At 44.3% G+C, this 22,658-nt stretch overlaps 1 protein-coding gene across 1 annotated transcript in view; it reads left to right on the top strand.

Annotated features, from left to right (window-relative positions):
• Window positions 1–22,658, top strand: part of LOC124777304 (invertebrate-type lysozyme 2-like) — a 72,293-nt gene that overhangs the window by 36,184 nt on the left and 13,451 nt on the right. Inside the window, exon 3 of the mRNA XM_047252658.1 lies at window positions 15,832–15,905. Within this exon, the coding sequence (XP_047108614.1) occupies window positions 15,832–15,905 (74 nt within the window). The remainder of the gene's footprint in view (window positions 1–15,831; window positions 15,906–22,658) is intronic.

Consider the following 22,658-nt stretch of genomic DNA (forward strand, 5'->3'; position numbering starts at 1 on the left):
CAGTTAACAAGTTGTTTGCTTCTACCGGGTCGAGCCCGCGTGTGAATCCCGTCATGATGTCATTGTCCACCGGGATATCCATTGTCGTTTTGCCTAATAACTCTGCGAAGTACTTGTGAATTTCGTTCTTAATGTCACTTTGCAGCGTCAGTAACCTGCCGTCAGAAGATCTTAGTTCGGTTATTATTTTCCTGCGTTGCCCCTTCCTCTCATTAATCACATGATATATAGATGTTTGCTCTCCTTTTACAGCATCGTGAAGTCCTGCTCTTACTTGATGAGCCGGCCGAAGTGGCCGTGCGGTTAAAGGTGCTGCAGTCTGGAACCGCAAGACCGCTACGGTCGCAGGTTCGAATCCTGCCTCGGGCATGGATGTTTGTGATGTCCTTAGGTTAGTTAGGTTTAACTAGTTCTAAGTTCTAGGGGACTAATGACCTCAGCAGTTGAGTCCCATAGTGCTCAGAGCCATTTTACTTGATGACCTTCCAGCTGTTTCCGCTTCAGTCCGAGAAGTTCAGCCTGAATCCGTTTTATTTCCACGTAGTTGGCGATTACCGACTCATCAGATTGATATAGGTCACGAAGGACTTGGAAGTAATATTCTATCGTCCGTTTTTGCTAAACACTTTTCTCGCGGGAGTAATTCATCAGCGATTTTCTTATCGCGGGTTTCACACATTTCATCCATGCCAGTGCCGAGGTATATGAAGTGAATTTGTTCTCGAACGCGTTCCATACGTTATTGAATATTTCGTGGTATTCAGGGTCTTTTAGATGTTCCACGTTCAACTTCCACAAGCCTCGTCCCCTGTACGTTTCTTGCCGTTTTAAGTTCATCGTACATATGTATGCAGCGTGGTCCGAAAAGATAGTGGGCCATAACTCTGTCTGGAGAACGTGCGTTTCCAGGTCGACTGTTACATAGATCCTGTCGATGCGACTAGCGGAATGATTCGTAATATGAGTGAAACCCGGCAATGCACCGTTCTTGAGCTCCCAGGTGTCAATTAAGCGGAGTTCTGTAATTACGGCTCCGAGTTCTGCACAGTTATTAAAATGCGGCGTCTGGTCTTTTGGAGACAGCACACAATTATAATCACCTCCAAAAATGATATGCTCGTAGCGGCCACCGTCAAAAGGGGAACTATATCATTTTTATAAAATTCAGCTCTTCGCCTCCTGTTCCCGGTGCCAGATGGTGCATAAATATTTATAAAACGCGTATTGTTAATGGTGACAGCTAGACCTCTGGCGTTTAAGAGTTTCTCGACATCTTTGATGATAATTCCTTCTTTGGCGAGTATCGCAGTTCCGAGGTCACTGTCGCTCCCTGGATTTACGACTGCATTGTAACCTGTGATGGCATCCAGTCTAATATCTGTTACTTCTTGTAACATAATAACATCAATATCAGCGGCGTAGAGCATGTCTTGCAAGTTCTTAAAGTTTAATTCGCTACGGATCTTGTTTAGATTCAAAGTCCCGATTCTATAAGCTTGTAACGAATTCATGATTAATTAAGTAAGTATACAAGTCGTTATTACCCACTGTCGACAAAGCCTAAAGTTTTCCATGTTATGGCCGAGACGATGTCTCGTCCCTCATTTGCTTGTCTTTCTGCACTGGAATCTTTGCTCCTGGTAGGTGTGACACTTCCTTCATTTCCTCACCTGCGGGAAATTCTTCAATGTCATCTGCCCAATTTTTCGTATCACTGCGTTGAGACAACTCTATCTCTGGCCCACGTTGAGATGGAGTTCTGTTCTTTGTTTCTTTACTTGTGGACCGTTTCGTTTCGCCATCCTGTTGCGTCTGCGTTTTCACTTTTCGAAACTCGTCTTTTCCCGCTGTATGCGGGGTCTGTGGGTCTACGTCAAAATTGACGGATGTCATACCACTGATTTTGCGACCAATTTGTTGTGCCTTTTCACGCACTGATTGTACCTTTTGAGGAGCGTCAAGTGGAGCTATCCTCCGTTTTTTATGCTTTTTGGGAAGAGATCCGGATTTCTGTCGCTCTTCAGTCTCGGAAGCCGTGCTGGGATCTTGTGCAGCATCCTCGTTCTCGTCTCTCTGTACATCTTGCTCAATAGTTCCGTCATTTTTGGAAAGACATCCTGCTTCTGTGATGGGCGCCGCTTCAGGCGACGGAACGACAGTCGTTACTTCAGTAGAGCTAGTGGTCACTGACAAGTTTTGGTCGTCGTCTTTTCTGTCGCCACTGCTCTCCAAAGCGAAACTCGATGTCGAAGCAGTGTGGCCACGGGTGGCCGTAGCATATGTCACTGGTAAGGTCGTCATCGTCATGGGAGGGACTACTTCCCCCGCCGGTACCTGCGTCACTCTCCTCTGTATACATTCTGAACGTACGTGTCCAGTCTGTCCACAGCCGGAGCAAGTACGCGGCTGTCCATCATACATCTCTATAACCGCATACGTAAACATACGAGGGAATATGCTGCTGAAGATCTATTTTTATTTGCCTGACACCATTTAAAACTGGAAACGTTTGAAAGGTGGTCCACTTTTCCGCAACATTACTAATGACCTTCCCATATGCTTTGAGGACGCAATTAATTTGTTCCGTAGTTATTTCAAAGGGAAGTTCAAAAATACGGACTGTTCTTATCCCGAAACCTGCATGATCTACTTTGACATCACCGACGTTTCCATCACAGTGATTAAATTTAAAAGATCCTCCACATCCTTCAATAATCCTATCACAGCATTTAGCATTCACCATCTTTACATAAACTGTGCTACTCACAATCGATAAGTGGATCCCAATTATATCAGTGGAACTGAGCTTTACTACATCGCGCAAGAACTGTTCTACTTCGAATGCTTTAGGTCGTGCAAAGCGTTCATCGAACGTGAACTTCAAAGTATCTTTGCCTAGCGGTTGCATCATATTCGTGTTCGATTCATTTTCAAATATACAATTGGCGTGTAAGCCGCAAGAGCGCCCACTTACTTGTCAGCACGCGGCCGGCCGCAGCGAGCACGTAGACAAGGCCCGTCCGCACAGCCCGCCCACCGAAGCACGACTTGGCGCTGCTCGGCGACTCGTTGACACCGAAAAAACACACGGAAACACTAATTTGTAGGTGAACACACACAAAATTATCTGTATTTTTCAATATTTCTCGAGAACCACACGAAAACTGATGGTTGTTGACGTTGCTAACTTGAAGGACAGATGTTGAATGGGCCGAAACGAGCCGCCGCATAACAGCGTAGTTGCCTGCTAACTTCGAAAGAAGGTAGATGCGCTCCCTAGCGCAACTTATAACATCGTCGAAAATCAGTGCGGACGGGAGAGCTTTGGTACACCCTGTTAAACAAAGGGAAAAATGGAGGCGGTACAATTGGAGAGCGATCCGCCTTCACCAACATGCATAAGCAATTCATTAATAGTTTATATATATATATATATATATATATATATATATATATATATTTGAATTACAAAAAACTAATAATTAAAAAAAATTGCATGGTGCGAGATTCGATCCGGCGACCTTCGATTTACTAACCCGAGCGCTTACCGCTGCGCCACGACGCTGTACAAAATTATTAGTCGTAGAGAGTATTTCACCGCAACGGTTTCTTTTAACTGTCGATTTTCTCGACAACGCCTGAGAAGTGCATCTTGGTCCTCTGCCACATTACATCTTTAGCCATGAGCTTTTATCATGCGCAGTATGAATCGAATCTGAATTTCACAATTGGCGGCCTCCCCTTGTTAGTATTAAATATAATATTACTCCTACCAGAAGAAATAAACCAAAATCTATAAAGATAGGCGCAGTGGAAATGGAATTTAGCAGCAACATAGGCTGTGAAGTGGACATGACTGGCCATTGTGAAGTCAAAGCTATAATACAGCTGTGATTATTCACAATACTGCTATCAGACACAGTCACTAAAACGTTAAGAAAATTGTTCCACAGAAATTATTTTAAACCAGCACAATAATTACAAGAAAAATCTAATTGATTCAGAATCAATAACAATAATATCCAAAACAAAAGGACAAAAATATTAAGTAAGATATTTAGCATTACCAATAGTTCGTTAGCAGTCAAACTACATCATCCTTCAACATATTTCGCAAAATCTCACAATTCATAATTGTGGCTCAATCATACGAGAAATCCTCAGTGACAGAATAAGTCAACAAGTTAACACTAAAATTCTAACATAAGAGCCCTAAGATAATATCGTACTAAAATTATGTAGAAAAAACCACATCGCACATCACAATGCTGAGCCAGACTGTTACGCTAATTGAAAACCTTTGTCCTCGCACACACACGCCATCCAGAACTATGTGTATTACCAGATAGTAAGCTTACAAGAAGCCCGTAGCTCAGTTGCACATCAATCCGGAAAGGTATTGTGATACCAAATCCAAAACGTAGCAAATTAAGAAATGTTTTAAAAGTACCAATAAGAATCTGCTCAAAGGCCTTCCCACAAACAAGCTGGAATGAGACAAAACAAGTTAGGCTAGGTCACTGTATAACTGTAGTAGTCGGAGTCGGACGCGATAAAGAAACATTGGCCGACGGGCCGAGGGCGTCGACGGCGAGTCACCGAAAACCACGGGAAGACAGCAGTCGTGACGGACGAAAACGAAGACAACACGACGGACAACTATAGAGAGTAAACCAAATCGAGAGCCTGCATGTAATAATGTCAGAAACCAAACAACGCTGAGTACAGTGAACAATACGAGACCGCAGTCGGGACACGACTAATATCTGCTTTTTTTTTTCTTTTTTTGTGTCCTAGGTGGGGGTCAGGGCCACCATTGGATCTCGGTCTTACTGTCTTGATATACGTGTAAAATTTTTCTATCCTACGATGACATCAATCCAATGACATCATTTGAGTGAACGTTGGTGTGGCATTGGGACTTGAAGTCGTGTACCACGCTCTGATAGTGGAAGTTCTAGGTGGCAAGTAATAGGGAACACAACTACATAGGTATTGATATTGGTGGTCGCATTATGGACGTCACATATCGAGTGGTCGTATCAAGCCTGACACTTTATTAGTGGGCGTAACAGGGCTGTCGTTAGCCATGGTTCGAATCTGATTTCTCGAGTATGATAAGAGGGATAGGGTGGTGGTGCCAATGCCGGGAAGTCGTGGTGCCAGTGTGGTGTAAGCCAGTGACCGTGTCACGCGAGGCATCCACTTTGAGGCCAGGGCCCCTGCGCTGCGAGCTTAATAGCGTGGCCACTGGCGCCGATAGGCTGGCGCAAAGGGCGTAGCTCGCGCACATAGTTGAGGCAGCGCAGCAGCGCTCGCAAATATAAGGAGCGCAGCCTAGCGACCGTCGTCTAGGTCCATGCACTATAGCGGACTTTCGAATTCGTCGAACCGGGAAACCTGAATAATAATAATATTGCGCTTGCAGCCGCCAGTCTGTGAATGGAGAGCAATAAGGCTCACAGTTTCAAAATACACCTAGCATGCAAATGAACAAAGTCACCGTGGCACGCCACGGAATCCACAACAAGTATCAAGGACTGTTAACTGAACACTCCAAGACCTGAAAGCTCCGTTGAGCAGTCTTCTGTAGAGGGCATACAGCACTAGTTGCAGTTCACGCAGTCCTCCCAGGGAGCAGTAAAACACTGTGATGGCCAATCTTCGTGTGTCTGGTGCCGCTCTCTCGGTGTTGACAGCCGCCGAGTGCCACTCTGACAGGCCCTCATCTCCAGACTAGGCTGTGCTACAGCTGCCCAATAAACTCCAATACATACTTCTCAGAAACAAACAACATTAAACGGGCGGTCTCTATGCGCTTGGCGCAGCACTCCATGTGACAGTAGCTAGCTGCAAGCTCTCCAACCTTCGGCCTTTGTCCTGCTCGTAGCAATCCTCCAGGAACAGCCCGGCAGGGAACCTGAACGAGCTCGAGCCAGCGTGCCACTGGAGCATTCACGCTGCTATCCCTGTGTTGCTGGCCAGCAGCTGCCCATCTTCTTCCAAGGAGTTGATTTCAAACTCTAATCCGTCCGCTGCCCGACACAAGGCTCCTTAACGCTGTCCCCGTTGCCCGCTCGACAACGCCGGTAATGCTTTGTTCGACAGCTTTGATGCTCTGCGCGCCCTCTACCGCCGTGGGAGGCAACGACGCCAACTGCTGAGTGGTGCGCGACTGCAAATGCGTCGCGTAATCGCAGAAGAAGATAAAACACTCAAAGGCTGACTTAAAGACATATGATTTCCTCGGTAACTATTTAAGGCATGAAACTTCACGGCAGAATAAATCTGTGTGCCGAACCGCGGACTCGAACTAGAGACTTTTGCCTTTCGTAGGTATGTGCTCTACCGACTGATCTACCCAGGCTCAGCTCATAACCCGTCCTCACAGCCTTAATTCTTCCAGTACCTCGTCTCCTGCCTTCAACCTTCACAGAAGCTCTCCTGCGAAACTTGCAAGACTGCTGGCGGAAGTAGAGCTGTGAGGACTGGTCGTGAGTCGTGCTTGTGTAGTTCAGTCAGTAGAGCACTTTCCCGCGAAAGGCAAAGGTCCTGAATTCGATTCTCGTTCTGGCACACAGTTTTAATCTGCCAGGAAGTTTCAGCACACACTCTGCTGCAGAGTGAAAATTTCATTCTGGGAACATCCCCCAAACTGCGCAAAACCGTGTCTCTGCAGAATCCTTTTTTCCAGGAAAGGTAGTCTCGTAAGTTTCACAACCTAGCATCTGTGAAGTTTGGAAGGTAGGAGACGAGGTACTGGTAAAATGGAAATGAGCGTTTGGCGTCATTGGCCGGGAGGCTTCTTGCGGGGCAGGTCCGGCCGCCTTGGTGCAGGTCTTATTACATTCGACGCCACATTGGGCGACCTGCGCGCCGAATGGGGATGAAATGATGAAGACAACACAACACCCAGTCCCTGAGCGGGGAAAATCTCCGACCCAGCCGGGAATCTAACCCGGGCCCCTAGAACGGCAGTCCGTCACGTTGACCGCTCAGCTATCGCTGCGGACGAGGTACTGGTGGAAGCAAGCCTGTGAGGGTGGGTTGTGAGTTGTATGTGAGTAACTCAGTCGGTTCGGCGTCTGCGTCCTAAATGTATGTGCACTGTCTTGCTCCAGTCGACATTGCAAACGACACACCTTCTTTGCTAGCACGGTAACGCCGCTTTTTAAGGGTCCATGGGATGATCTGGTCCTCGGTGGGACTTCAAGTCCATGCAAGGACCCCTCAGCTCCACACAAGGACCCACTGATCAACTCCTACGACAATCCCCATGTGCGGCCCCCTGTCAGCTTATTGACACATGAACGAAGATTCACAGCACCCGCGCAGGTTTTCAGGTTTCACATAATATACAGTGCACTATTCCAGTCACCTTAACCATATCTATCTAACAAGCTCCGTTGATGACGTCACTCGATATGCCAAAGTGTGTTCCCAGACTTCATCCGAACATGGGGTCTACATCTGCGATGTCGGCGTCGCCCGCCAACGGGTGTGGCAGAGTCGTGGCCTGTGGAAATTAAATGTTGCCCACCTGACTGCCGTTGACTGCTGACAGATAACTGAGGACGCATGGACCCTATGTCGTCGACACCGCCTCACCTACATATCCGCCCTATCCTGGTGGCTAAGCTGTGTGAAACTGGCTCTGCACAGGCCAGTGATATGGCAACGACGTCAAGGCTTAGCATGTGAGGACATTATTGTCTGTTACACGATTCTACATGATTGCACTTCGATGGCGTTCTGTTCCACCTGTCAGGTGCTAGTGCATCAAGCTAAAGCAGGGATCACTCCACTGCTCCGATGATGCTTGGAAGAGACCATTGTTAGGTCCCACACCAGTGACTGTATGCTTCACAAAACGCTGTCAATGTACCTCCTCCTTACAGAATGGAGGCGGCGTCATCGAGCTCTCATGCCCAACCTTCCCATGCAGAAGGATGACGACATACTGTACAATGTGCCATTGGTCGCACTTTCCATTCCTTTTATCCAGTTACATGCTGCCATCCTGCATAACCCAACCTTAACTGAGGAGTTAGCGGCACTCACCATAAACACCGTACCAGAGTACGTCGCTTTAGAACTTCAAGGAGACGTGGTCATGGACAAAGTCCTAGATGCTATCAGGGCGGAAGCTGCCAAGAAGTCCCCAGGACATGACGGCCTCTCTTAGAAATTTAAAATGTTTTAACTATCTGTTGGTTCCTACTTAGATGTTCATCTATTGTGGTGTCCCCGACAATGACAATCTCAGACACCTTCCTTAATGAGGTCATTATCCCAGTCCCTAAGCCGCAAGGGCGATCGAGGATCTGTGATTACCAGCCCATCAATCTACTCAACAGCAACATAATAGTTTTCACCTGTTTGTTGGCATCATGGCCAAACAAGGCAGCACTGTACGTCACGTCCCTGGACCACACTTCGCTGTGTGATGACAATAACATTCATACGGCCCTTTGCCGTTAAAGGGACATGATCGCACTGGCCAGGTGGCGAAATCTACCTGATGTCTTCAGTCAGGCATTCGACCGTGTCGATCACATCCTCCTGATGACAGTCTTCCAGTACATCGGTTTTCTAGCTCATATATTAACAGTGATAATACGCTTCTTGAGCGACGCGACTTCAAGAATATAACGGACGCTTCAATGCGCCTCTAGCATTTGTGCGCTCCGTCCGACAGGGTTTTTCCACGATATGGTATGCTTTGGCATAACTCCTACTCCACGGACTTCGCTAACGCCTGGTGGGTCTCATTGCAAGCACACCACTTCTGTTGTACATATTATCTGATGATCTCGTCCTATGCCTACACAGTGAAGATGGTGTTCGTATGGCACTGACGAGGGTGGCGACATATAGTGAGGCGTTGGGCAATTCTCTTAACGTTTCCAAATCGCAGGGTCTGCTCACTGGAGAGGGCCTACCTTAGAGATGTTTCCTCTAAGCGTGTCACCACTGTCCACTGCTTTGACATTGATTTTACGAATAATCTTTATTATTTGGTAATAACAAGCAGTAGACATCTCCTCCAATGATCAGGGATGGCCTAATTTATCACTGAGTTCGATCACTTGACTTTGTACAGCGTGCACGATACATGAATGTCTGCCACGCCTCTCGTTCCGTAATGTGTTACAAGAGTGCCTGTCCCGATTACCCTCACCCATCATATGTTGATGGCGATGGGATCCTTTGTCTGTACTGGGACGTTATTCAAAGTTAAATAAGGCTCCCTTGGCCTCCCACGAGAGTTGGCTTATTCCATGTGCCGGACACAGTTACGGCACATTTTGTTAGCTCCTAACTGGAAGTCCGGCGCTGTTGCCTGACGAGCCTCACCGAACTACTTTTAGATGAATATGACACATTACAAATGCATTGGCTCCCCAATCCCATCGAACAAAAGTTACCCCAGTCATATGGTTTCGTGTATGGAAAGCGGTGCAAGCATGCCTTCTCGATACGGGCGTCCTATTTGGGGGATATATCACCGGCAATCACAAACAGGTCAACCAACTTCGTTTGCACAACATCCGCTTCGCTGATACATTCCTGTGTGTTCACTGCGGTGTGGACGACATACAAGCCCGTCGATTCTCAAATGGTCTGACGTATATATATATATATATATATATATATTTCGAAGAAGCAATGAAGGAAATAAAACAGAGGTTCAAGGGCGGAATTAAAATTCGTGATATTAGGATATGAATGACAAGATTCGTTGATGACATTGCTATCCTCGGTGAAAGAACGGAGGTGAGCACTCCGCTGAGTACAGAACATGGAATAGGAGTAAATCGAAGAAAGACAGAAGTAATGAGAGAAAGAAGAAATAAGAATAGTGAGGAACTTAATATCAGGATTGGTGATAACGAAGTACATGAAAGAATTCCACTGACTAGGTAGCAAAATAACCCATGGCGGATGGAGCAGAAGAACATAAAAAGCAGACAATCACTGGCAAAAAGGACATTCCAGGCCAAGAGAAGTCAACTAGTATCAAAAATATACACAGGCCTCAATTTGAAGAAGAACTTTCTGAGAATGTACGCCTGGTGCACAGGATTTTATAGTAGTGAAACTTGAACTGTGGGAAAACCGGAACAGATGAGAATCGAAGCATTTGAGGTATGGTGCTGCAGACGAGTTTTGAAAGTTAGGTAGACTGATAAGGTAAGGAATTATGAGGTTCTGCGCAGAATCGTAGAGGAAAGAAGTATGTGGAAAACACTGACAAGGAGAAGGAACAAAATGATAAGACATCTCCTAAGACATCAGGGAATGTCTTCCATGGTACTAGAGGGAGCTGTAGAGGGCAGAAATTGTAGAGGAAGACAGAGATTGGAACCCATACAGCAAATAATTGGGGACGTAGACTGCAAGTGCTACACTGAGATGAAGAAGTTGGCACAGGAGAGGAATTCGTGGCGGGTCGCAAACCAGTCAGTAGACTGATGACTCAAAAAAAGATAACATGAATTTGCTTTAAGTCTTAAAAACACATAAGACAACCCACTCCGGTTTCGTGAAGTAAAGCTTTACGTTCCAGCAAAATAGTGGTAAATTAATTAAAATTTTAAAGCCCTTACTTAGTTCGCCTGATAAGGCTCATAAATTTCAGTAGATTAAACACACACAGCATTGTAATTTCTGCTCCACTGAGACGTTCCAAACATCAGTGTAACTAGAAGGGCTAGAGATACAGACCATAACCAATACCACATTATGTATATAAGGTGAAGACACTAACCAACTTTAATTTAATTTACATCTGGAAAATATCTCAGTACTTTGAAATCTCTCTTCCATAATTTTCTTGAAAGTACTACACCAAGCCCAATCAGTTTAACAGATAAGTTTGTCCTTGGAGAATAGCACCAATAACCTAGACTTCGGGCACCGCAGCATCACAAACATCAGTTGCAAGTAAAGTAGACCAAAGCTACCCAAAAAAAAAAAAAAAAAAAAAAAAAAAAAAAAAAAAAAAAAAAACCTCTAAAGACAATAGCTACAGTTTCTTCCAAGCTGCAAGCGTGATACAGATCAAAACCCAAGAATTCAACTCGTTCATGCGTCAAACTATCCTTTCAGCTGTGTGTGGAAAACAGCCACACATAATTGAAACCTGGGTGGTAGGTACTCAGAGAACGCACAGGATAAGATTAGGATTGTGGATGGGGCCGTAAATAGTTACTGTGAGTTCCACAATCAAACACACAACTTTATTTTTCTAAGAACCACTTTTTTACACATTGCTTTAAAAGACCGCAATTAGACAATACGGCTAAAGGCCTAGTTAAAGCAAACAAGGAAACTTGAAATGCTTTCTGGGCTGAAGGCCCAAAACATCACCAAAAACAAGAACGGCTGAAGGCCTGGCTTAGAAATCAAAAGGAACTAAAAATAGGTCAATTTTTTTGAAAAAAAACATGCAATTGAAAACAATTAGAGGCTGAAGGCATACACTACACGTCTGAAGGACAACTATAATTAAAACACATTAATAAACAGCTTTTCTAACCAAGAAAGTTCTTTTTAAAATTACAACAGAACGGTCAATAGCCTAATTAAAGAAATATTAACTTACTACAACGGCTGAAGGCCTGAACAACAAGTCAGACAAACAATTTAAAATAAAGCCCTTCCTTCATATAAAATTTTTCCTTTAAAGAATACACACGGCTGAAGACCTTATTAAAAGGGGTTCACATAAATTCTCGACTGAAGGCCACGCATAACACATCGAACACCTAACGGCTTAGGGCTTGGATTACAAACAATTTCAGATAGAACAAATTTTAAGGAAATTTTTTTAAAAATAAAATCAATGTTCAAAATTTTAATGTAACATGGCTGAAGGCCTTTATGTAAAATTTAAAAGAACTGAATTAATACGTGGCCGAAGGCCTCACACAATACTTCAAACTATAATGAAAATCACAATCTAAAACAAACAGAACAAGTGGTGCTCATTAGTATTCCAAGGATTGATCTGAGAAGGTAGCTCAAACGTAAGGTGAGGTGAGACAGGCAGCCAAGAGTTGAAGTTAAATAATCAGATGGCAACCCAAACTAGGGACAGCTAAGGACCGATCAACAATTTAGCCAATTCCCTTCCGTCCAGCCAACGGCACAACAATGGAAAAAATATCGGCCGAGGACGAGGATACGAACAGCACTATGCCTTCAGAAATTGGCTTCTAAAAACAGCCAAGGGAACAATAAGCACTCTAACCAAAATATGAACCGAACGACTTAAAAGGCTGTCAACAACATGCCGTGCCAGACAGCATCAACATGACGAGGAAAGGCACACTACCAGGAAACTACGCTAACGACAAGGGCAGGTAACTTGGGTGTTAACGGCCACAGGGCAGAAAATACGGCTGGTGCACTTCACTGGCAAGTAACAGTCAGTTTAATAATTAATCACAATATAGGAAGACGGCTGCAAGATTTCGCCGACTCCAACACATCATACGTTCCTGCTACCCCGAACGCCCCAGGGAGCAACAACAGGTTAACTGATCACTCAACTTCAGTGTCCAGATTCGGTGGGCAACGAACTTTGTCGTTCTCACAGCTAGAGCCCCATGATCCGACAGCGCGTGCACACCGCAAGCGGTCCCGGCCTGACCTTGGGCCGCGGAGACTTGCTCACTGCTCCCCCAACCGACTGACTGCCTGCAGCACGCACACAGCATTAAAACAGCTGCTCAGTCAAAACCACACAGACTACACACGGTTCCGCAAAAACACTTCCACAAACAACTCTAACAATACTAAAGCCAGTGAATCTGGAACAACAAGGATGAATCACAAGTCGACACACACAGAGAACCCAGAAGCGGCCGGCGACCAAATACACGCCGTCCGATGAGACGACCGACCGAACGACCAACCAAGGTCGTCCCCACTCAAGTCATGAGTGCCGAAAATGGTCGGGCGAGTCATGGCTGTCCGGACCTCACTGCTGCTCCGTCCCAACTGAACTGCCGACACATGACTACCCGGAAATACTAGCGGTCGCTCCAAAGATAGTATGACAGTGCTTTATCGATAAGCGCTGCTGCTGCCACTCACAGGCAGGCAAGGCAGCAACTTAGTGACGCCAGTAAATCGAATAAGAAACGAGACGGGAGTGCCGCTAAGACAAGATGTCAAGCAATAACGTCACGAACACGAGCCGCACAAGGCTCAATCATTCTAAAACACAAACGAGAACAACTTGATTTTAATAAATAGATTAATATTTTTACCCATCTGGTCTTACCCCTTGTACAGTAGTGTTCTGGAGCTGCCCTGGGGCTGAAGCAATACATCCACTGCTTCACGGCTGGTACGTTTCACACGACTACAGGGTCCAAACCTAGCCCACTCCTGCATAGTCTCCCGTGAAGACCAGTGTTACATCGACTCCACGTGTAAATTCCTACAGAAGAAAAAGTCCAGTTAACAATATGCCAATTAAGGGTTCCCCGACTGCTGCGGGGCCGGCTTCTAGGCATAAAAATTTGCTAAGGTGAGAGCAACCCTGGACAACGTCAATTAGGGATGAAATGTGGACAACATCTTTCGTTAACTGGTAATCTCAAGCCGTCCACATGGCACATACTAACCATGGCACATATTAACGCAACTGTCTTAACTAAACCCCTGAACATTAAAGAACAAGTTTCACTCCCTCAGCAGACGCGCATGGCACCAGATAATTCGATCAAATGATCCGACACTTTAACAGTCAAAACCCGCCACTAATTAAACGAGCAGTCTGGCCACCAGAAAATGGAGTTCAAACACCAACTCGGTCAAAGCTGGTCGCGTTGTATCTCTGCCAGATAGCAACATTTCCACCGAGTAGCCCATCAGTCGAGTATACTCTGCTCCCCTCAGGTGTCTCCTTCGCAACTGTCACAGTGATGGCCGTCCACACAATTCTCGATCAGCGCCCTCTCTGCTTCACTCCGAGACTTCCTAGAGAGCCCATCTCAGCGATCTGCACTGCTTAAAAGCCCACCGATGTTGTACCTCTTCAGGACCGAGCGAATACTCTTTGGGCCCATGATACACTCGCAGCAAAATCGATATTGGCGTAACAGTTTTTTTGTTTAGTTGCTTTCGCTTGGCTTTTACAGTTATACCAGATTGTAGATATTAACTCAAATGAAGAGCTTGGTGGAAGAAAGGAAGGTTATTGTTTAGATCAGTAGATACAGAGAAAAAGCTCGAACTGGGGAAGTGTGGTGAAGGTCGTTTCATATTCAGAGGAACCATTCCGGCTCCGGAGCTAAGCAATTGTTTCTCTTCTTCTAATACTGTTTCAGTTCTAGTTTAATGTTAAGCAAGTGGTTACTACGCTCTGTACTACTTTTCGTCTTTGTTTTGTTTACCCTCGATCTATTTACTGTGCTAAGCCTACTGTTCTTTCCATTCCACCCGCCTTTCCTGCATCAGCCCAGATATGCTACGTCCTCTGTGAACCTTCGTATCAGTATTTTTTTTTTCTTTTTTTGCCCTTCCAAAACTGTCTTCAATTCATTCATTTACTTCTTCGATATACAACAGTAGAAAAAAATGGTCAGAAGCTACAGTACTGCCTCCGAGCCTTCTATTCACGGAATAAAAACCCACTCAGGTAGCCTTGCATGTTAACGTGGCTGCTTCTGGAATGGGGAGGTATGCTGGTCCAGATGGAACCCCCCCCCCCCCCCACTCCACCTCCTCGGCGGATTAACAGACGAGGGGTCGTCGTGCAGGCCATCTTGGGTGTGGTTGTAAGGTGGTTTCCTTCATCCCTTTAGGCGAATACCGGGTTCGATCCGTGTTCTGCGTCAGATACAACTTACACAAACAGTTAGAAAACTTTCTCACACTTGTACACAGAACTTACTCTGAACGCAGACAGATTGTGTATACTACTTCTGTCCTGGGGGGTGAATAGGAGACTGATTACCTCAGCTGTTTGGTCTCCTTAAACACTTACTCAGTTGCAGCAGCAACATTGGATAAAATGTTATCTGAAAGGGGCATATTTCGAAACACAACTGCATTTCTGACCAGAAATTCACAGTCTTTCCCTGCTGCACCGAGAACCTTTTTCCGTTACTACGTAATTAGAGGACGAGCAGTTTTATATTAATCCAGACGGATATCTTTTGATGCTCTTCCACGTCCATGGATGTCTGGCCTTCGAGGGGGGGGGGTGGGGGGAGAGGGTGACGGTACTGTTTAACGAAAATGGCTGAGCACTATGGGACTTAACAGCTGAGGTCATCAGTCCCCTAGAACTTAGAACTACTTAAACCTAACTAACCTAAGGACATCACACACATCCATGCCCGAGGGAGGATTCAAACATGTGACCGTAGCGGTCGCGCGGTTCCAGACTTAAGCGCCTGGAACTGCTCGGCCACACCGGCCGGCCCAAGTGCTAGTGACTCTGTATCACAGGATTCGCTCTGTAATTTTCCCTGCTGTAGTTAAAATATTTATGTAGGACCGAGCTTAATATGGTAACTCATATAATAATATGAGTGAAAGCTGCACTCACCAAAAAAGAAAAAAAACAGTCATCGGTTTTCTTCTTCTTCTTCTTCTTTGCCTTTTTGTTTGTTTTTTGTTTCTTTCGTTTATTCTTTTCCTTTAATACTTCCAAGTCTTCTCACATACTTCAGTGCTATGAATTACAGGTCACTTCCGATTACCTGATAACGAAATCCTCATACTCTGCTCTCTCCGCACTTGTTCGTAAATTTCTTCCTTAAATTTCTGTTTTGTTTGAGATGTCAATTGTCATTTTTGTTTTTACAGCATTTGAAAGATGTGCTGATGATCCATTTTGTTCTGCTCAGGCCGTAGAAGCTTACATGACGAGATACCAAAAGGTAGGTGGTGTCTTAATTTGTAAGATTCGTGAATGTTGATATAATCATAACACGTGCCTAAGTCTTTTGACAGGGTTCAAGTCCCGGTCCATCACACAGTCGTAATCTACCAGGAAGTTTCATATGAGCCCACACGCCGCTGCAGAGGGAAAATTTCGTATTTGACATTCTTGTTAAAAATTTAAAATAGTGTCGACTAATAAACAGCAGCTTCATGGCTTTTATCTTGTCTGCATGATAGAAAGCAGACTGCATCTATTCCACGTTGATGACACAATATCAGGCAGTCAAAATCTGAAGCATTCAAACATGTGACCTAGCTCACATGCCTTAGCTTTCAGCCTGTCTGCACATGACCACGACACCACATTGAGTGGGTGGAGGGGCAAGAGGGGGAACTGCGAACGCACGATATTTAGATGGCTACGCAGTCACACTGCATACGATTTTGTTTTGTATTTTGTATTTCTCACCAACACAGATCACAAGCGGTCTCGGACACAGCTCGAACACAGGCGTAAGACTGGCAGCGTCCTCAAAACGTTAAGAAAACCACTACTGTAATTCTTTCAAGGCCACAACAAATTCTTCAAACTCTCCGTTTTATTTAACGCCAGTTGGTTGGGGAACTGGACTGTGTTTGCCAGAATTTGTTCCTTGTAGAGTACTGTTTCCTTTTTAAATGCATCTCCATCAAATCAGAAATAAGTTGCTTCTCACCCTGCAATATCCTACTGTGGGCAGCGTGCAGTCAAGTCCACTTAAAATGCGAGGTTTGCAATCCATCCCGGATGTTCTAATTTTCGTTTCAGGACTCCTTTTTCCTTCATAAATTCAACAATAGCGAATTTTTAGCCGAAAAATTGTTCCAGGTATGCCCCTTAACTTCATGACCGTACTTTGCAGCAGTATATAGTCTCCATACTCTCCATTCAGTTCCCTCGACAACTGTTGCAACAGACTGGAATAATGCGTGCGAGTTTATAAATTTTACTACTCGTACCACCAATTTCTTCATGTGCTCCATGCTTGCAAATTTAGCACAAAGTGCTTCTTGATGTACAGAACAACGAATCCCATCTGATGATTGTAATCTTTTCAGCATTCATTCTCAACTAAATAGGTCAGGAGCCCACTACACGAAGGAGGCGGCTACACGGGTAGCAGGGGCTATGTAGCGTGCACTGCGCGGTTTTTTAAGGTTAGAGGGGTCTCGGGGACACATAAAAATGGTTTCAGTCTCAAAGCGCACAGGTCGGACACAATAAGGACGTAGATCCAAGAAACATCGATATAACAGTTGCAAATTGTCTAGTTCCACCGATAATAGAAAGCACTGCTGCTCAAATAGCTATGGGCACCGAAAGCTGGCTAAAGCCGGACGTAAGTTCAGTCGAAATTTTTCGAAAGACATAATGGTGTTCAGAAAGGATAGGTTAAATACAGTAGCGAAATTGAAGTACATACTTCCTGTGAGTTATTATGGGTAGAGGTCATTATTGATAACCGGAATAAGATAATAATTGGATCTTTTTACCGATCTCCTAACTCAGATGATACAATTGCTGAAATATTCAAAGAAAACTTGAGTCTAATTTCAAACATGTTCTCGAGTCACACAGTTATTCTTGGTGGTGACTTCAATTTATCCTCGATATGTTCGTGAAAATACATGTTTAAATCCTTAGCCACGCATAAAAATCTTTCCTAAATGTGCTAAACGCATTCTCTGAAAATTATTTTGAGCAATTAGTTCTTGAACCCACTCGAATATTAAACGGTTGCGAAAACAAGTTGAATTCTTAGCAACAAATAATCCTGAGCTAATAACGAGCATCAAACCGATTCAGGGATTAGTGGACACAAGCTTTAGTAGCGAAACTGAATACTGTAACTTCCGAATCCTCCAAAAATGAACGAAAACTGTACCTACCAAAAAAAAAAAAAAAAAAAACAGATAAAAATTAACTTGACGCCTTCCTGACAGACCATTTTCGTTCCTCCCAAATTAACAATGTAACTGTAGACCAGATGTGGCCTGAAATCAAAGAAATAATATCGACAGCAATTGAGAGATTTATATCAAATAAATTAATAAACGACGGAGCTGACCCACTTGGTACACAAAACTGGTCAGAACACTGTTGCAGAAACAACTAAAAAAGCATGCCAAATTAAAAAAAAAAAATGTTCAAATGTGTGTGAATCTTATAGGACTTAACTGCAAGGTCATCAGTCCCTAAGCTTACACACTACTTAACTTAAATTATCCTAAGGACAAACACACATACCCTGCCCGAGGGAGGACTCGAACCTCCGCCGGGATCAGCCGCACAGTCCATGACTGCAGCGCCTGAGACCGCGCGGCTGATCCCGCGCGGCGCCAAATTATAACGAACGCAAATTCCCCAAGATTAGTGATCTTTTGCAGAAGCTGGAAATTTAGCGCGGACTTTAATGCGACAAGGTTCTAATAGTTTCCACAACGAAACTTTGTCTCAAAACCTGGCAAAAAATTTAAAGAGATTCTGGTCATATGTAAAATACGCTAGCGGCAAGACACAGTCAATGACTTCTCTGCGCGATAGCAATGGAAATACTACGGATGACAGCGCTGCCAAAGCATGGTTACTAATCACAGCTTTCCGAAATTTCTTCGGCAAAGAAGACGAAGTAAATATTCCACAATTCGAATCAGGAACAGCTACCAACACGAGTAACTTAGAGGTAGATATCCCCGAAGTAGTGAAGCAACTTAAATCATTTAACAAAAGTAAGTCTTCCGGTCCAGACGGTATACCAATTATGTTCCTTTCAGAGTATGCTGATGCAATAGCTCCATACTTAACAACCATACCGCACCCAAAGACTGGAAAGTTGATCAGATCACACCAACATTTAAGAAAGGTAGTAGGAGAAGTCCCCTAAATTACAGGCCCATATCATTAACGTCGATATTCAGCAGGATTTAGGAACATACACTGAACCGCCAAAGGTTATGGTGTAGGCAAGCGCATTCAAATACACAGATATGTAAACAGCCAGAATACGGTGCTGCGGTCGGCAACGCCTTTATAATACAACAAGCGCCTGGTGCAGTTATTAGATCGGTTACTGCTGCTACAATGGCAGGTTATCAAGATGTATGTGAGTTTGAATGTGGTGTTATAGTCGAGGCACAGGCGATGGGACACAGCATCTCCGAGGTAGCGATGAAGTGGGGATTTTCCCGTACAACCATTTCACAAGTGTACCGTGAATATCAGGAATCCGGTAAAACATCAAATTTCCGATATCGCTGCGGCTGGAAAAAGACCCTCCAAGAACTGGACCACTACACTACTGGACCGACGACGACTGAAGAGAGTCGTTCAACGTGTTAGAAGTGCAACCCTGCCGCAAATTGCTGCAGATTTCAATGCTGGGCCATCAATAAGTGTCAGAGTGCGAACCATTCAACGATACATCATCGATATGGGAGTTCGGAGCCGAAGGCCCACTCTTGTACTCTTGTTGACCGCACGACACAAAGCTTTACGGCTCGCCTGGGCCCGTGAACACCGACATTGGACTGTTGATGATTGGAAATGTATTGCCTGGACGGACGAGTCTCGTTTCAAATTTTATGTAGCGGATGGACGTGTACGGGTTATGGAGACAACCTCGTGAGTCCGTGGACCCTGCATGTCAGCAGGGGACTGTTCAAGCTGGAAGAGGATCTGTAACGGTGTGGGGTGTGTGCAGTTGGAGTGACATCTAGATACGACTCTGACAGGTGACACGTAGGTAAGCACCCTGTCTGATCACCTACATCCATTCATGTCCACTGTGCATTCCGACGGACTTGGGCAATTCCAGCAGGACACTCTTCTGAGTTTACACACTTCCGCTGGACACCAAACTCCCTAGACATGGACATTATTGAGCTTGTCTGGGATGCCTTGCAACGTGCTGTTCAGAAGAGATCTCGACCGTCTCGTAGTCTTACGGATTTACGGACAGCCATGAAGTGTTCATGGTGTCAGTTCCCTCCAGCGCTACTTCGGACAATATTCGAGTCCATGTCACGTCTTGTTGCGGTACTTATGCGTGCTCGCGGGGGCTCTACGCGGTACTAGGCAGGTGTAATAGTTTCCTTGGCCCTTCAGTGTATATTGTGTTCGAATATTATGAATTACCTCGAAGAGAACGGTCTATTGAGATCCAGTCCACTCAGTTTTCGAAAACATCGTTCTTGTGAAACACAACTAGCTCTTTACCCACACGAAGTGTTGAGTGCAATTGACAAGGGATTTGAAATTGATTCCGTATTTCTAGATTTCCAAAAGGCTTTTAACACTGCACCTCACAAGCGGATTACAGTCAAATTGCGTGCTTATGGAACATCGTCTCAGTTATGTGACTGGTTTCGTTTCCTGTCAGAGAGATCACAGTTCGTAGTAAATGACCGAAAGACATCGAGTAAGAAATGATTTCTGGTGTTCCCAAAGGTAGTGTTGCAGTTCTTCCGCTGTTCCTTATCTATGTAAACGAGACAATCTGAGCACCCTCTTAGGTTGTCTGCAGATGATGCTGTCGTTTATCGTGTAGTGGAGTTATCAGAGGATCAAAACAAATTGCAAAACGATTTAGAAAAGATATCTGTATGGCCCAAAAATTGGCAATTGACGCTGAATAATGAAAAGTCTGAAGTCATCCACATGAGTGCTAAATGGAATCGTTTAAAAGTCGGTTACACGATAAATCAGTCAATTCTAAAGGCCGCAAATTCAACAAAATAGCTAGGAATTACAATTACGAGCAACTTAAACTGGAAAGAACTCTCGGAAAAGCTTGCATGGAAGGCGAGCCAAAGATTGCGTTTTGTTGGCAGAGACTGCCTCGGTACGCTTGTCTGTCCTCTTTTGAAGTACTGCTGCGCAATGTGGAATCCTCACCAGACAGGATCAATGAAGCACATCGAGGAAGTTCAAAGAAGAGCAGCACGTTTTGCATTATCGAGAAATAGTTGAGAGAGTGTCATGATACTCAATTTGGGACGGACATCATTACAACAAAGGCGTTTTTCGTTGCAGCGGGATCTTCTGGTGGAATTTTAATCATCACTTTCTCCTCTGAACGCGAAAATATTTTGTTGACGCTGATCTACGAAAGGAGAAACGATCATCATAACGAAATAAGAGAAATCAGTGCTCGCAATGAAAGATTTAGGTGTTCGTTCGAGACTGGAATAATAGATTATTATTGCCTCTTCCAGACACTTAAGTGTGATTTGCAGAGTATCCATGTAGTTGTATATCTTTTAATTGCTGCTAAATCTCGTTGTAACGTCGTTTAATAGCAAATTTCAGTACCAGCAGATTGCGCGACTACATAATAGATATTGAAAATTATAACCCCTTTCTTCCGTCATTCCTACTCAGTTTTAAGGGCTTGTGTTGATTGATCGCTGGACCGCAAACAGCCACTTAACCTGTGAACGTCCTTCACACCACTAAGAAGTAGCGAAGGGTAAACAGCGCGGATACCGCCATTTTGCCGAACGGAAAACAGTTGTGCCAACCGAAAATTCCACACCGCAATGCTAATATGAATAGTCGCGCTGTACTGGGTATTTTCGAGAAGGACCGAGCAAAGCCGAGAAGGCCGACCCTCAGCCCGCTTGTCCGGCTCACGTGCATGCTGTCCATGGTCTAGAGCATCTTTCAGAGACCTCTTCAAAAAAGCTTTATTCTGACAACTGATTCACGATACATACTGACTTCTGAATGCGTAGATTAGTCCTTGCAGAAAGTATCGTTAATTTTCAGCCGAAAATACCTCTTCAGTTCTTTGATTGACAAAAGTGTAGTTAATAAATAATGTCAAAGGTTCTCGTATATTGCTGCGACATTTGGTAACTTCCTGTGGCAAGAACAACGCAAATTGTGGAACAGGCACACAGAAAGTTCTCATACAAATCAAGCCTTATGGAAACATGGAGATCAGATTCTGCATTCTCTTGTCTCACGATCGAGACTTATCGGTATTTTGCAACCAACGCACTTCATTTAGACAAAGGAGCTCCTTGAAAGCTTTATAATGTCATCATTTCACTTATGAATTAATTCGGTCATACTACACATGTCGTTTGTGAACCACGGAAAAGTAGCGACAGCTTAATAAATATTGGGTTACATGAAAAATGATACATAACATTTCGATTCCTTTCAACATTATTCGTAAATAGTTTGATATTTCGTACACGTTGATTAGTCATCATGTATGTACAGCATGGACCGAAATGGGCACACTCGGACCTCCGGCGCGATTCCATGCATACTAAAAGTACAGAAAAATTTGTAGCAAAATGTTATCCCGTACGTGTCTGAAGACACGCAGTTTGGCGTTACTGTAGTAACAAGTACGATAGGTATCTTCATTCAGTGCTGTGAAGTAGTACTGTATAGTTGGCGCAGTGGCTAGAGATTTGCATTAGAATACTTGAGTTCGAGTGTTCAATTCTGGATCTACATAGGTGTAATTTTTTTACTATTTTTGATATACCCAATAACGCTATAGTATCCACTGCTTATTAAACGATACCAACCCAAAAGCTATAACATTTTTAACATTGAACGTAACAGTTATCATCAGATACGTCAGCGATGTTCATGAAAAGTTAAAAATAAATTAACTTTCATAGAACAGAAATAACTACAATACTTATCAATGTGCAGATGTTAAAATTATGTACCACATTCAGTAAGAACA

This window comes from Schistocerca piceifrons, chromosome 2 (assembly GCF_021461385.2).
Source record: "Schistocerca piceifrons isolate TAMUIC-IGC-003096 chromosome 2, iqSchPice1.1, whole genome shotgun sequence".
Taxonomy (NCBI): Eukaryota; Metazoa; Arthropoda; class Insecta; order Orthoptera; family Acrididae; genus Schistocerca; species Schistocerca piceifrons.